General features: G+C 39.6%; 1 protein-coding gene and 1 long non-coding RNA gene across 2 annotated transcripts; both read left to right on the top strand.

Annotated features, from left to right (window-relative positions):
- The first annotated feature begins 1,003 nt into the window (after positions 1-1,003).
- Positions 1,004-12,590, top strand: LOC147666526 (uncharacterized). The gene is made up of 3 exons (XR_015304757.1): positions 1,004-1,260; positions 6,071-6,106; positions 12,306-12,590. It is a non-coding gene; the product is annotated as an uncharacterized LOC147666526 (long non-coding RNA).
- Positions 12,591-12,619: 29 nt separating this feature from the next.
- Positions 12,620-17,302, top strand: LOC147666527 (uncharacterized). The gene is made up of 3 exons (XM_086949009.1): positions 12,620-12,743; positions 15,270-15,485; positions 16,926-17,302. Exons 1-3 carry the CDS (start codon positions 12,717-12,719, stop codon positions 17,208-17,210), a joined length of 528 nt encoding a protein of 175 aa, XP_086805135.1. The 5' UTR covers positions 12,620-12,716; the 3' UTR covers positions 17,211-17,302.
- The last annotated feature ends 428 nt before the right edge of the window (positions 17,303-17,730 follow it).

The following is a 17,730-nucleotide window of genomic DNA, read 5'->3' on the forward strand; positions in this document are numbered from 1 at the left end:
ACTCACACATTAATGGAGGCATCTGCAGCAATGTCCTGTCTTTTCATACTAAACATAAACGCCACAACTTTGAGCCTGTATATTACAAGACTTACATTAAGGGACGCACCCGCAGCGAAATTCTGTATTTACAACACGTACACACACAGCCAAAATTCCCATAGTATTTAAAAATACACACTGACACATGTAAGGGCCACTTACGCAGCAATGTTCACTATTTTCATACTGAAACGGAAAACACAACTTTTATGGCAAATATTGCATCCGCCCTTTGACCCGTTCAGCACCACACCTGTCTTTCCATTTATTTTTTGCCAAACAAAATTATCCACCATCTTTCTCATTCACCCACTTTTTTTTAACGTTGCCACACACACATTAATGGACGCATCCGCGGCAATTTTCAGTATTTTCATACTAAACCTAAACGGCACAACTTCGAGCCACTATATTACAAGAGTTGTATGTTTTTAAGTGAAACTTTGTATACTTTTGATGCTTTATATATGCCATTTTTAAGTGTAACTTCGAGCAGACAGTTGAAGTCCAATTACACTAACGTAAAAAAAAAAGGCCCTTTGCTATGTGAGTTCCGAGCAAATTCTTATATGGCCTTAAGGGAGTTGCCCAGTGAAGTCTACTGGCGCGCCTATGTCGAAACTCCATCTGCATACACATTCAAACATTCACACTTCCAAGTCGCGCACATCAGCTAGTGTGACTTTTCCTTGGGGCAAGGGAAGGACTAAAAGCTTTGATCCTTTCTTAAACACAAAAAGAAAAAAAAGATTCTTGCATCGTTACCCCCTATTTAAGCAGAGGGACGGGTCACTTTAAGTCATACTCTCTTTTTACCAGCGAGGACAGAACTTCGACTTACAGAACGGCGCTGAACTTGCTGCTATCGACCAACAGCCACTGAAATATTACGGCATTCAATCTTAGAACGTAAGTGCATGCAAGTGTTATTTCTATACATCTAAGGGACAGTATTGATATTTTTAGTTGCGTTTATTAGAACTGTTACTATATCAACATTGCACCTGTGTTAAATTATTCTGCGACATGTGTGTTTGCAAATCTTCATTTTCTATGGTAATACTTAGCAAAAGACTACGTAATTTCTAAAACAGGTCATACCTTGCTTTAAAACAACACATACATATTGTTTATTTTTTGTTATCTCTTGTAGGTTATTGGTACGCTTTCAACATTTCCTTGATAGGGGGAAAGAAACTGCGCACCAACATATATCATGTAAGTACAGCCAACTGTTCACTCTTCTACACAATTTTTACTTCCGTTCCTAACACTCCGACGTGGGGGCAGGGTCAGTGGTTAAGGGTCGGGTCGACAGCAACAACATAAAACTGACCATGAGGTTATTCACAGTACCCTGGAGGCGAAGTGTTCGTGCACTGAGCCCTCCCGGCATACACATAATTTTGTCGCTCTCTTTCTCTCTTCGTCTCCCTCACTCTCTATAGCACACTAATCACACACACCCTGTCACATTAGGCAAAACACTGCATCTTACACTAATCACACACAGCCTGTCACATTAGGCAAAACAATGACTGCCACCCTTATACAACACGTGCAACTCCTACGCAATGTAACATCATGTCACTTCGCCACTACAGCAACAAACTTTCAGTCAGAACTTCTAATTGCACAGTAATTTGCATGTAAACAGGCAACACTTTACAACATTTACGCACAATGCATTAATTCGTTGCTTTACTTGCAGTTAGTAATCCAAGTTACAAGCTGACACACAGAAACAGCCACTCGTACAACTACTAGTATTACATTTTCACAAGCACACATCCAATAACACATTAGCCTGGATTAGCTGCCTACCCAAAAAAAAAATTGACCGTACACTTACTACACTATTCACAGGCACATTGGAACATTAGGGGGAATAGTACAGTCATAATCCGTTCTCAACACTTCGCCACACCACAACAAACTTTTCATACACACAATACACTATCAAGGGGAATTTCGCAAACACCCTCTATTACCTGGGTACTCACAATCTTTCAAGCAGGTGAAAAATGTACTGTTTACTTTGTGTACAACGACCGCATTGGTGGAGGCAATGTTAGTTGTCAAGGGTCGTGGCGACAGCAACAACATTAAAATGACCATGAGGTTAAGCACAGAACCCTGCAGCCGAAGGCTTCGTGCGCTGAGCCCTCCCGGCATACACATAATTTTATCGCTCTCTTTCTCTTTCGGTCTCCCTACATCTCTATAGCTCTCTCTCCCTCTCTATAGCTCCCCCTCCCTCTCTCCTGTCTTCCTCTGTTTCACTCTAACTGTGTTCCTCCCTCTGTCTCACTCCCCCTCTTTTCTTACACCTCTCTCCCTCCCTCTCCGTCTCCCTCCCTATCACCCTTCATCTCACTCCCTTTCTCTTCCTCTCCCTCCATTTCCCTTCCTTTCCCTAAATTTCCCTTCCTCTCTGTCTTTGTACATAACTCTCCATTTGTCTCCCATTTACTCCCTCTCTATCTTTCTACATTACTTGCACATTAACTGGTTACACCAACACTTTGCCACACCACAACTAAATTTTCATACACACATTCCACGAACAAGGACACTTTCACACACACACTCTATTACATGCCTACTCACAATCTTTCTCTCAGGGGCAAAATTTAATGTTTACTTAGTGTCCAATGACCGCATCGGTGGGGGCAGGGTGAGTGGTTAAGGCTCGGGGCGACAGCAACAACATAAAACTGTCCATGATGTTATTCACAGTACCCTGCAGCCGAAGGCTTCGTGCACTGAGCCCTCCCGGCATAGACATAATTTGTCGCTCTCTTTCTCTCTTCGTCTCCCTACCTCTCTATAGCACACTAATCACACACACCCTGTCACATTAGGCAAAACACTGCATCTTACACTAATCACACACAGCCTGTCACATTAGGCAAAACACTGACTGCCACCCTTATACAACACGTGCAACTCCTACGCAATGTAACATCATAGCACTTCGCCACTACAGCACCAAACTTTCAGTCAAAAGTTCTAATTGAACATTAATTTGCACGTAAACAGGCAACACTTTACAAGATTTACGCACAATGCATTCATTCGTTGCTTTACTTGCACAGTTAGTAATCCAAGTTACAAGCTGACACACAGAAACAGCCACTCGTACAACTACTAGTATTACATTTTCACAAGCACACATCCAATAACATATTAGCCAGGATTAGCTGACTACCCCAAAAAATAATGCACCTTACACTTACTACACTATTCACAGGCACATTGGAACATTAGGGCGAATAGCACAGTCAGAATCCGTTCTCAACACTTCGCCACACCACAACAAAGTTTTCATACACTCAATCCACTATCAAGGGGACTTTCGCCCACCCCCTCTATTACATGGCTACTCACAATCTTTCAAGCTGGTTAAAAATGTACTGTTTACTTTGTGTACAAGGACCCCATTGGTGGGGGCAATGTTAGTTGTCAAGGATCGGGGCGACAGCAACAATATTAAACTGACCATGAGCTTAATCACAGGACCCTGCAGCCTAAGGCTTCGTGCACTGAGCCCTCCCGGCATACACATAACTTTCTCGCTCTCTTTCTCTTTCGGTCTCCCTACATCTCTATAGCTCTCTCTCCCTCTCTATAGCTCCCCCTCCCTCTCTCCTATCTTCCTCTGTTTCACTCTAACTGTGTTCCTCCCTCTGTCTCACTCCCCCTTTTTTCTTCCTCCTCTCTCCCTCCCTCTCCGTCTCCGTCCCTATCACCCTGCATCTCACTCCCTTTCTCTTCCTCTCCCTCCATTTCCCTTCCTTTCCCTAACTTTCCCTTCCTCTCTGTCTTTGTACATAACTCTCCATTTGTCTACCATTTACTCCCTCTCTATCTTTCTACATTACTTGCACACTAACTGTGTACACTTTCAATATTACACGCACACCGCATTCATTTCATTTTCATATTCAATACAATATAGGAAGTAATCTAAGTTACACGATGACACACACACACATTTTTCAGGACGTCTCGCACTATTAACTCTTCACGCACACACTCACTCCCTCTCCATCCCCAACAACAATTCCAAGCCAGAATTAGCTGCCTACCCAAAAAAAAATTGCCCATACACTTACTACACTAGTCACAGGCACATTACAACATTAGGGGGAATAGTACAGTCATAATCCGTTCGCAACACTTCGCCACACCACAACAAATTTTTCATACACACAATCCACTATCAAGGGGACTTTCGCTAACAACCTCTGTTACATGGCTAATCACAAGCTTTCAAGCAGGTGAAAAATGTACCGTTTACTTTGTGTCCAAGGACCGCATCGGTGGGGGCAGGGTTAGTTGTTAAGGGTCGGGGCAACAGCAACAACATTAAACTGACCATGAGGTTAATCACAGGACCCTGCAGCCGAAGGCTTCGTGCACTGAGCCCTCCCGGCATACACATAATTTTCGCGCTCTCTTTCTCTTTCGGACTCCCTACATCTCTATAGCTCTCTCTCCCTCTCTATAGCTACCCCTCCCTCTCTCCCATCTTCCTCTCTTTCACTCTAACTGTGTTCCTCCCTCTGTCTCACTCCCACTTTTTTCTTCCTCCTCTCTCCCTCCCTCTCCGTCTCACTCCCTATCACCCTGCATCTCACTCCCTTTCTCTTCCTCTCCCTCCATTTCCCTTCCTTTCCCGAACTTTCCCTTCCTTTCTGTCTTTGTACATAACTCTCCATTTGTCTCCCATTTACTCCCTCTCTATCTTTCTACATTACTTCCACAGTAACTGGGTACACCAACACTTCGCCACACCACAACAAAATTTTCATACACACATTCCACGAACAAGGACACTTTCACACACACACTCTATTACATGCCTACTCACAATCTTTCTCTCAGGGGCAAAATGTAATGTTTACTTAGTGTCCAATGACCGCATCGGTGGGGGCAGGGTCAGTGGTTAAGGCTTGGGGTGACAGCAACAACATAAAACTGAGCATCACTAGCCCTCAACACCTCACACACACACCCTCAACACTTCTCCTTCAACTCCTCACTCACCCTCACTCTCACTCAACACTTCAACACCTCAGCCTCACTCACCCTCAACACCTCACTCACCCACAACACCTCATTCCCACTCACCCACACTCAGCCTCATCCTTACTCACCCTCAGCTTCTCACCATCACTCACCCTCAATCTCTAAGCCTAATCTACCTTCACTCACCCTAAACCCCTCACCCTCACTCACACTCACTCACACCATCCTCACTCACCCTCATGCTCACTCACCCTCATGCTCACTCACCCTCATGCTCACTCACCCTCATGCTCACTCACCCTCATGCTCACTTACCCTCAACATGTCATCCTCACTCACCCTCACCATTACTCACCATCAAACCGTCACCCTCACTCACCCTCACCCTCACCCTCACTCACCCTCATCCCCTCCCCCTCACTCACCCTCACCCTAACCCTCACCACCTCACCTCAACAACAATCAACACCTCACCCTCACACTCACACCCTCAACATTTCATCCTCATTCACCCTCAACCCCTCACCTACACTCACCCTCTCTCTCCTTCTCTAGCTCCCCCTCCCTCTCTCTTGCCTTCCTCTTTCTCACTCTAACTTTGTTAATCCCTCTGTCTCCCTCTCCCTCTCTCTCCCTCCCTCCATCCCCGTCTCACTTCCTATCACTCTCCCTCTCACTCCCTTTACCTTCCTCACACCTCATCCATTCTCTGATTCAATGCAACACATAACACACACACACACATTTTTTAACGTCTCTCAGTATTAACTTTTCACGCACTCACTCACTCTCTCTCTGTCCCCCTTTTCCTCCCACTCCCTCTCTCTCCCTCTATCATCTCACCCTGCCTGTGTGCCAGCCGTGGCACATACACTCACAGCAGCACTAGAGCTCTTAACAGGTCTTTAAAAGACTATTTACATGCTAATGTGTCTTTTATGGCTAAAATTCGGAGAAATATATTCTAAACAATATGTTTTTTTTCAACTTTCAGATTATTCAAACAACAACAAAAGAAACAGAAGTTAAGGTAAATACTACTTTGCCACTTCGTTTAAAAATTGTTAAAAGTTCATACCTTACAGTCCCCTAAAAAATTTTTTAGTTCACAAACCTTCTCAATTTACATTTGTTGATAACAACATTTCAGTATAACTTTGAAGATGCAGAAATGCTTAAAAGCAAGTTACCATCAAGGGAATAGCAAATTTAATAGCAAATCACAAGGTAAGCAATGCTTACCAAATAGTGCTTTTGCTGTCTTGCACAATTTATGCAAGCCAGTAACTACTTGGAACTCTAATGATCTGCATTATATAATGGACCGTGGGGACGCTTTATATCTCCAAATGCATTCTATTAACAAAGAAACACTTATGCATCCAGATGACCTGCCAAGGTATATAGACCACAATCAAGAGATATATTCACTTTTGCTACGGAATGCTTACTACGGTGATGTCCTTAAACGTTTTGATAAAGCCTACCCAGATATTAGCACAGCATTAAATGTTACTATTAAGAAGCACTGTGGTGTTCTACTTTGTATGAATGTTTATGTAATAGCTATTTTCAAACATATGCAATCATACTTTGTATTTGATTCACATAGTAGGGACCATGAAGGCATGCCTCATTCAAACGGAACATGTGTTACAATTGCATTTAATTCGTTTGAAGGGCTAATTCAATATGTTATGAAACTAGCATATAACTTAAAACATCAGGCTGAGCAATGTGTCCAATTTGAATTAACACCAATAGATATAAAAGTCATTCAAAGAAAATCCGTTACAAAAGCACTTACTGTGCACAAAAAAAATAGTCAACTGCCGCAAGAAAGAAAAATTTGGGTACATACTACTGAATGTACTCCTAATCAGACGATAACATCAACATCAATGTCTTCTGATCATTTACAGAATACAAGTAAGGGAGGGATTAGCAATAGCAATCATTTACCACAATTACAAGGTAATAGTAAAGCTATCCAGGGAACAAATAAACAGTCTCGGAAAAGAAAAAGGGATTCAAGTACATGTCCAACTACAGTTGTACAAAGAAAAAAAATTAATACAGCTGAAGAAGACATTACCAACAGTCAACTAAGTGCTACTGATAATAACATACCCATCTTCACGCAGGGCCAAAGACAGAAACGAGGTAAACAAATCCATACAATCATTCGCAAATTCCACCGGGAAATATTGCATGGGCCAGAGTACATTTGTACTCTTTGCAATCAACTGTGGCATAAACAAACGTTGCGAAATATACGCAGTGTTAGCCAATCCGAAATTTTCAACAAGTGTAACATTAGTAACAAGAAAACAACTTTTATTTGTAAGACTTGCTATTATTACATTCGCAAAAACAAAATACCACCATGTTCAATTGTAAATGGCATGGGCTTCCCAAATGTACCAGTTGAATTAGAATTATATGATTTAGAAGAAAGATTAGTTTCACCTAGGATACCATTCTTACAAATTCGGAGTCTGCCACGCGGTTTTCAAAAATCATTATCAGGTGCAGTAGTTAATGTACCTGCAGATGTTATGACAACTGTTACAATTTTACCAAGGCAAATTAATGACGCCATGACAATCCCAGTGAAATTAAAAAGGAAATTAATCTATAAATCATATACACATTATGAGAATATTAGACCAAATACTGTAAAAAAGGCAGCTACATGGCTAGCGAAAAATAGTCGAATGTTTAATGAATATGGTGTTACCATTAACCCTGACTGGGAGTATATACCTCCAGAAATAGAATCTCACAATGAGACTTCTGAAACAAACAATTCATCTGATAGTTCAGACAACATAGAAGCTGGAAATTTGGATACTATGTTAACAAATGAAACTATTACTAGTAATTCGCTGAATGTGTTAAGTTTCGCTCCAGCTGAACATAACACGCCAAGAGGTTTATATGAGGATAAAGATTCAGAGTTTTTGGCTTTCCCTACTATTTTTTGTGGTGAACGAAGACCTAACAATAAGGAAAGACACATACCGGTACATTATAGTACTATTTGCCAAGCAGAGTTAAGGAGTTATGATAGAAGAGTCGCTAAATCTATTACTAATGTCTTTTTTAAACTGAAGAAATTACATATTAAGCAGATCCATGGTAAAATCAACATTTCCATCAGAAAACATTTTACAGATGGGAATAAAATAACTGCTAAAGACATTAAATGTAATATTGCCAATGTTTTACAGTTCAATGAGGGGTACAAAGTATTAAAAACTATACGCAGTTCACCTCCATATTGGGAAGGTTGCAAAAAAGATATTTTTGCTATGATAAGGCAACTTGGCATTCCCACTTTCTTTTTGACATTATCTGCTGCAGAAACAAAATGGCACCATTTAATAAATATACTATTGAGAGTTAGAAACTTACAGGAATGTACAGAGGAAGAATTCTTAAACATGTCTTGGGAAACTAAAAGTAAATTAATACAAGAAGATCCAATAACATGTGCAAGACAGTTTGACTATCAAGTTAGGAAATTCTTTAATTGTGTTTTGCTGAATGGCACTAATCCAATTGGGGAAATAGTAGACTACTTTTACAGAGTCGAATTCCAACAGAGAGGTTCTCCACATATACATGCATTACTCTGGGTAAACAAAGCACCATTGTATGGTGTTTCACCAGTGGAAGAAGTCAATAGCTTTATTGACAAATATATCACTTGTCATAAGTCTGAAAACCCTGTTTTACAACCGTTAATAAATCTACAAAGGCATGGTCACACCAAAAATTGCAGACGTAAACAGCAACGGACATGCAAATATCAATATCCCAAATATCCAATGTCAAGAACGCTCATATTAGAGCCATTAACACTGGAGGAGACAAATAACCAATGGCAAGATAATATGAAAATAATACATGAAGCTATGAATAATACTACTTTTAATACACTTTCTTTTGAGGAATTTTTGGACTTCATTAAAATGGATGATAAAGAATATATTACTTCTATACAAACTAGCTTACAAAAAACTACTATTTTTTTAAAAAGAACACCAGCCGAATGCTTCATCAATAACTACAATAGTACTCTTTTAGAAGCTTGGCGAGCAAATATAGACTTGCAGTTTATACTAGACCCTTATGCTTGTGCAGTCTATATTATCTCATATATTAGTAAATCGCAAAGAGGAATTAGCAAACTTCTAGCGCAAGCTGCTAAAGAGGTACCAAGCAATAGTAATATCAAAGATCAACTTAAACACATAGGGAACAAATTCCTCAACTGCACAGAAATTAGTGCTCAAGAAGCAGCATATCTAATTCTTCAAATACCATTACGGAAAAGCTCACGATCATTTGTATTTATTAATACTAGCCGTCCAGAGAAAAGAACTTATTTAATGCGTGATATCGAAACTATTAATAACTTGCCCGAAAATTCCACTGACATTCAATGTGAAAATATTATTATTAAGTACTGCAAACGGCCACAATCATTAGAGATGTGCACGTTAGCAGACTATGCGGCTAATTTCAACTATGTGAAGAAAAAAACACATGGGAAAGAAATAAATGATTGCGAAGATTTACTTGCAGAACAAAACTTTTACAGCTCAGATGAGGAAGAATTAGAAATAGAATGTAGTGACGGAAATAAACAACAGAAACATAATTCTGATTATGCTTTAAATAAGCGCAGACAAGGGAAAATAATACGCTTTTGCAGATTTAGCAAAAATAATGAACCGGAAGAGTATTATAGAGAAATATTAATGTTGCACTATCCATGGAGGGAAGAAGAAAAAATACTAATCAACAAGGAAACTTACTATGATAGGTATCTGGAAGTTAAAACATTTGTTGACACACAACTAAAAATCTATAACAAACAGCATGGTGAACTTACAAACATTATTCATGAACAGTCTCATGAAAATGTCATTTCACCTCCTCTATCACCAACTGTGAATATACAGACAGAAGACCAAAATCCAGAACATAATAATAGATATGATTTGGCTCTAGATTTAGGAATTAGAACTACAACTGAAGAACAAAGATCAACTAACGTTCTTTTACCCAATGAAAAATACCAACAACTTATGCAAAACTTAACGGAAGAACAACTTAACTTTGTTTACCATCACTTGCATTGGTTTAAAACTACTAGCACTCCATGCTATACTTTTTGCACTGGAGGGGCTGGTGTTGGGAAAAGTTTTGTAATATCTGCACTTTATCAAACTTTACTACGCTACTATAACACTAAGGCCGGTGAAAATCCGGATAATGTTTATATCTTACTTACTGCTCCAACAGGAAAGGCTGCCCATAATATTAATGGCAAAACACTGCATAGCACTTTCAAAATACCTGTGTCGCAAAGTTTGTCTTATAAACAACTGACTCATGAACATAGAACTGCTCTACAAATGGAAATGATGCATGTTAGAGTTGTTATTATTGATGAAATTTCAATGGTAGGCCACAATATGTTGAATTTTATACATAACAGGCTTCAAGAAATTAAATCATCTAATGAACCATTTGGAGGAATTTCAATTTTAGCCATTGGTGACTTTTACCAATTAAAACCTGTATTTGACAGATACATTTTTCAGGATTCGACACAAATGTATGGTCCTTTAAGTGCTAACTTGTGGAAAGAACATTTTAAAATTTTTGAATTAACAAAAATTATGCGCCAAAAAGAAGATCTACAATTTGCTGAATTACTAAACAGATTGAGAGAAGGCAAGCATACTGAAGAAGATATTTCACAAATTAAGCAAAGGGAAATACAACCTGATGAGACTTTATTAGAAACAATTCCATATATCATGTCAACTAATCTAGAAGTTAATGAAATTAACAAAAAGGTTTTAGAACAACATTGCAAAGATTATCCTGTCTACATAACAGTAGCAAGCGATACTGTTAGTTCTGATTTGTCTGAAAGTGTGAAAAAAACGATTCTTAAGCAACTGCCCAAAGATCCACAGAAAACAATGGGCCTTTCACATACATTACACATTGCCTTACAACTTCGTTATGATTTAAGTTGCAATGTGGATGTCAATGATGGTTTAACAAATGGCGCAACTGGTGTTGTACAATTAGTAGAATTGATTAACAATACACCTATTATTGTTTGGTTGTTATTTGACAATCCCACTATAGGAGAAACAACCAGACAACAATATAAACACTTATTTCATTCACAAACACAAAATACATGGACACCAATACATGCTATAGCTAGACATTTCCAATACACTAAGAAATTTATTACCATTATACGGAAGCAATTTCCTTTACGCCAAGCATCAGCACGCACTATACATCGCACACAAGGTGCAACTCTTGAACCACTTTATATACACTTTAATAACAGCAAGATTCATCATTTGCATTATGTTGCTATTAGCAGGGCAAAATCAATACAAAATGTCTATGTACACAATTTTGATGAACGTAAAATTGTAGTACATCCACAAGTTAATGAGGAAATGCACAGATTAAGGACAGAAATGCCACTTGAAATACATATCCCACAGTTACATACATACAGTGCACATTTCAATATCATTGCACACAATATAAGATCACTACAGAAAAATTTTTCATCTATGGTAGCGGATAGGAATATATTACAAGCAGACATTATTTGCTTAACTGAGATCAACACTACAAGAAATGCTACAGCTAATGATTTCAGTATAGAACAATATCATCACATTATATTTGATAAATTTCATACATACAACACAAACCATGGAATGATTATGTACTACAAAAAAGATTTATTTATATTGCCTATTTATGAGACACTTGAAGGGATAGACATTTTACATTTTACTCTACAGATTAATAACACAGATTACCTTATTATTATTTTATACAAACCACCCCTAAAAAGTATAACTTCTCTTTTTGATTTCATCACTAATATTACGGATTTTTACCCCATGCACAAATTGATTATTATAGGGGATTTCAATGTGGATGTATCTCAAACAAATGCAAACAGCAAGCAATTACTTGGATTCTTTGAAACAAAATTACAATGTCAACAACTCATTAACAGTTACACAACTAACTACCAATCCATTTTAGATCATATATATACAAATGACCAACTACACAACTATGGTACTTTAGAATGCTATTACAGTGATCATAAACCAATATGGGTTTGTATTTAACATGTTATATCACATTTTCTATTTCAGATGATGTCTATTGAAGAAATAATGAACATTAATACTGATGACAACAAACCATACCAGAAACCAATAAGAGTTAATGTCATCAGCTGCTCAGGGAAAACTACGTACAAAAATGCTAAACAAGAGCAGAAAATTTTATTCCATTTGGCTTTAGCAGATAAAACTGGAACAATTAAATGTACTTGTTACCAAGAAAATTTATATGAGCAAACGAAAATAAACTGTGGACTACTGATACGGAACTTTATTCTCAAAAACAAAACAATTTTAATTACAAAACAAACTAAAGTAACCAAATTTCCCGCAATGCTAATCGAGGAGGGCCTGATCCAACAAGCAAACAACATTTTGCATCCGCCTGCACCATCGGCTTCTCCCATCAAGGAAATAAAACGGGCAAGTCTAAAAAGCCTGATGACCGTTTCAGGGACAATAATTGCCGTAAGTATGAACACAAACATGTTATCATGTCAACTAAAAAAAAATATTGTCTTGCAGTGGAAGAGTTGGACTTATTAGGATTGTAAATGACATATCTTATGTATTTGTGCTTTTTCGAAATTGCAAGTATAAATAGTCTGACGACTGTTTCAGGGACAATATGTGCCAGATGTATCAACACAAACATGTCATCATGTCTAGTACAAAAATGCATAGTTGGCTTACACACAAATTACACATTTAGGGGCCCGGTGTAGGTAGCCCTTTAGCGATCCCAATCGGCCAAAAAAAAAAGATTTTGGCCCGTTTCACATCGGTAAAGGGCTATTGAGATGTAGGGGCACATTTTAGGTAACTTTAGCAAATCTGTTTATTAACCAAAACGGTAGATTTACAGATTCAATAAAATTAACTGAAATGTAATGTAGGTAGGCAATGTACCTTCTGTACATGGCTTACACAATCGGTATTTTACCATGGAATACAAATCCAGGGTAAAATACCTATGGCATGTGACAGGCAGACCTGCCCTTACAGCAGGTATGCTTGCCACATGGCACCTGTGCCTTTTTTGCCGGTGCAGGAGGGTGTCAAAGTGACACCACCTGCACCCTTCATAATTCTTTAATTACAGATTCAGTAAATACCGATTCGGTAATGCCTAATCATTCCTATGTCCTTCAAAACCCATATGAATTAATGCGCATTACCTATTCGCTATTTACCGATTTGGTAATTAAAGATTTGGTAAGTATTCTGTAATGAATCCAGATGTTGGTACCTACATACAAAAATGTGATTTACCTACATCGTGCCCTTAGTAACATCACGGACAACATCAAAAAAGCTTGCATTAGACACTCTTTCACACTCTTTCACACTATGTATAAAGGGATAGTTTTGAGATATATAATATGTGAGTACTTTGGGGTATATTACAAATTCAAGTACTCTCCACAATGACAATTTTTACTAAAAAAAAATTGCACTATGGTAGAAAGTATGTTCATTTGGGTCGTGAAATATAATACATTATATTACCAGTGATACAATGCACTACTACTATGTTTTTTTACTGTCACTATTTTGTAGAATTGTTCTTTTTGGGTTTACCAAAAGAACACAAATACTGTCTTTACATCAATGCCTCACCCTCAGTCAACATCACTCACCCTCAACACCCAACTCTCACTCTCACTCAACACCTCACCCTCAACAATTCAATTTTAATGCCTCACTCACCCTCAATCTCACTCAGCCGATATCACCCTCAACACCTCCTCCTCACTCAGCCTCAATCACCCTCACTAGCCCTCAACACCTCCCACTCTAAAACTCTACCCTTCTCCCTCAAATACTCACTCACTCTCACTCAACACCTCAACACCTCAGCCTCACAATCAACATCAATGACTCACCCTCACTTAGCATCATCCTTACTCACCCTCAACTTCTCACCCTCAATAACTCTCAACACCTCACCCTCATTCACACACAACACCTCACACTCAACAATTCACCCTTAATGCCTCACTCAGCCTTAATCTCAATCACCCTCAATCACCCTCAACACCTCTCACTCAATCACCCTCACTCACCCTCACTCGCCCTCAACACCTCCCCCTCAAAAAGTCAACACTTCTCACTCAACTCCTCAGTCACCCTCACTCAACACCTCAACACCTCAGCCTCAACATCAACACCTCACCCTCACTCAATTAATCACCCTCACTCACCCACACTCACACTCATCCTTACTCACCTTCAACTTCTCACATTCAATCTTTCAGCCTCAACACTCCCTCACTCTCACTCACCCTCAACGCCTCCCCCTAACTCTGCCTCACTCACACTCACCCTCACGTAACACATCGTCCTCACTCACCCTCAACCCCACCCTCACTCACCACCTCACCCTCAATAACTCACCCTCACCCACACCCTCACTCATGTCATCAGGTCTACTAAAAATATGCATACTTGCCTTACTCAGCCTCACTCACACTCACGCTCATCGTTACTCACCCTCAACTTCTCACCCTCACTCACCTTCAAACTCTCACCCTCACCCTCTCACCCTCACCCACCCTCATTTACATTCAACCTCACCCTCACGTAACACCTCATCCTCACTCACCCTCACTCCCCATCAACTCCTCACACTCAACACCTCACCATCACACTCACTCATGTCATCATGTCTACTTAAAAAATGCATAGTTCACTTACACACACATTACACCTTTAGTAACTTCAAAAACTAACTGGACACATTTTTGATTATGCACTCTTCACACATAGTAGCAAGTACAACTTTTGAAAAATATAAGATGCCAGTGCTTTGGTGTATACTACAAAAAAAAGTACTATGTACAAGGCCATTTTTTACAAGAAACATTTCAATCTTTTAGAAAGGAGGTTCATTTGGGTCGTTAAATATGATACATTATATAGCCTTTCAGACAATGCACTAGTAATATCTGTTTTTACAATCACTATTTAATAGAATGCTTTCTTTTTGTGTAGGAAGAGGACGCAAAAACGGTGTTTATCAATGGGCAAGATACCCCACTCAAATCCATTACAATAAAAGATGCAACTGATGATATAAAAGTGACACTGTGGAGAGAAGCGTCACTATTTAAAATACATCTTGGGAAATATGTGACCCTGACTCATGTCACTGTACATGAATTCAATTGCCAAAAAATATTGAATACAACGCGCCATAGCAAAATGGAGGTAAGCACAACGAACAAACTAAGTTTTGCAATTATCTCTTTTCAGCCACTCTTGGAATTGCACCCAGTCTTGCCCTTTCACCCACTCTGCCCCTTCCACCCACTCTGGACATTTTACCCACTCTGGACATTTCAGCCACTTGGGACCTTTCGCCCATTCGGGAGCTTTCACCCACTCGGGAGCTTTCACCCACTCGGAACCTTTCAACAACTCTGGCTCTTTCACACACTCTAGGCCTATCACCCAATCTAGACTTATCACCCACTCTAGACTTATCACCCACTCTCATACTCACTCACCCTCAACAACTCACCATCAACACCTCACCCTCATACTCACTCACCCTCAACTCTTCACGCTCATTCACCCTCACTCACCGTCAACACACTATCACACTACAACAACAAACAAATACTTACCACCACAGCAACACTTAACTCACCCTCAACACCTCACCCTTAACTCCTCACTCAACCTCAATCTCAATCATCATCAATCACCTTCAACATCTCACACTCAACACCACTCTCATACTCACTCACCCTCACAACATCACCCTCATTTACCCTCACTTACCGTCAACACACTATCACACTACAACTACAAAAAAACACTTACCACCACAACAACACTTCACTCACCCTAAACACCTCACCCTTAACTCCTCACACTCACTCATCCTCAATCACCCTCAACACCTCACCCTCACTCACCCTCAACGCCTCAGCCACACTCACCCTGACACTCAGCTTCTCACCCTCAGCCTCAACACCTCACTCTCACTCACACTCAACGGCTCACCCTCAGTCAATCTCAACACATCACTCAACATCACTCTCACTCATCCTCAATCACACTCAACACCTCACTCTCAACACCTCACTCACCCTCAGCCCCTCACCCTCACTCACTCTCAACTCCTCACCCTCACTCATCCTCACTCACCCTCAACACCTCCCCCTCATTCTCACTCACTCTCACTCTCACTCACCCTCATACTCACTCACCCTCAACACACTATCACACTACAACCACACCAAAACTTAGCACCACTACACCACTTCAATCACGCTAAAAACATCCCCATCAGCCCCTTACTTACCCTCACTCTCACTCATCCTCAAACACTAACTCACCCTCAATCTCACTCACCCTCAACGCCTCACCCTCACTCACCCTCAACATCTCACCCTCACTCACCCTCAACACACTATGACACTACAACCACACAAAAAAATTATTACCACCACCTATCACCCAGTCTCGACCTATCACCCACTCAAACTCTATCAACAACTGGGACCCTTTCACCTACTCAGTCCATTTCACCCAATGTGTCCCTTTCAACAACTCTGTCCCTTTCAACCACTATAGGCCTTACACAAAAAATAAAGTATACACATTTTAAAAATAATTAATGCTTTTCTTTTCTCTCAACAGGTAACAGCCCCACCAGAGGAAAAGATGGACATTCTAATTTATGGTGTTGAAAGCTCTACTGAGCAAACAAGTATCATCACAATAAAAGTGACAAACACAGACGAATTGCAATCGATGCCCATCGAAAACGAGATCTTAATTAAATGGTTTATGTTAGATGAGGACGTTGAGAACATCGGAGATGCCCTTGTCCATTTTTTGCCACAAAATTTTGAAGTTGTCTTTTGTAATGGGCAAATCATAAAGATTCTTAAAGAAAAAGACGATGAAATATGTTCTGAGTAAATTTTGCATGTTGCCAGGATATCTTTTTTTTGTACAAAGTTAAACAATAAATATTTGTGTTTTTTTATAAAAAATAAACAAGTGTGTAATACAAATTTTACTACTTCTATGGTGATTTTTTCTATTCGAAAGGCAAATTATAACTAAGACACTCCATTTATACAACATAGTCACACCCACATACAAGATTTAGCCAATCCATTTGACATTAGAAAAACATATACAAATTACACATACTTTGTAGCTTACACGCACTACAGTATTATGTATGAATGAGACTGTTGAGCTAAAGACGCCTGTGCTGGTGCTGAGTTATGCTGTGTTGTTGAGCAATGTTACTGTGGGGGGCCGAATGTTAAGGTGGTATTGATGCGTGTTCCATTGGTGGACATCACAAATTAGGTTGTTGGGAGAAGTGCAACTGTTGTTGGAATGAGTTATGCTGTGGTGGTAATAGTTGAACACTAACACAGCACAACTCATCATCAACACTTCACAACTACAGCATTAGGAAGCACCT

Source organism: Lissotriton vulgaris, unplaced genomic scaffold, assembly GCF_964263255.1.
Source record: "Lissotriton vulgaris unplaced genomic scaffold, aLisVul1.2 SCAFFOLD_352, whole genome shotgun sequence".
Taxonomy (NCBI): Eukaryota; Metazoa; Chordata; class Amphibia; order Caudata; family Salamandridae; genus Lissotriton; species Lissotriton vulgaris.

Bases quoted from the DNA above. Each gene is read 5' to 3' on its own strand.
- LOC147666527 (XM_086949009.1), top strand. From the start codon at position 12,717: ATGACCGTTTCAGGGACAATAATTGCC. The intron at 12,744-15,269 runs GTAAGTATGAAC...CTTTTTGTGTAG, and splicing joins TTTCAGGGACAATAATTGCC to GAAGAGGACGCAAAAACGGT. The intron at 15,486-16,925 runs GTAAGCACAACG...TTCTCTCAACAG, and splicing joins CGCGCCATAGCAAAATGGAG to GTAACAGCCCCACCAGAGGA.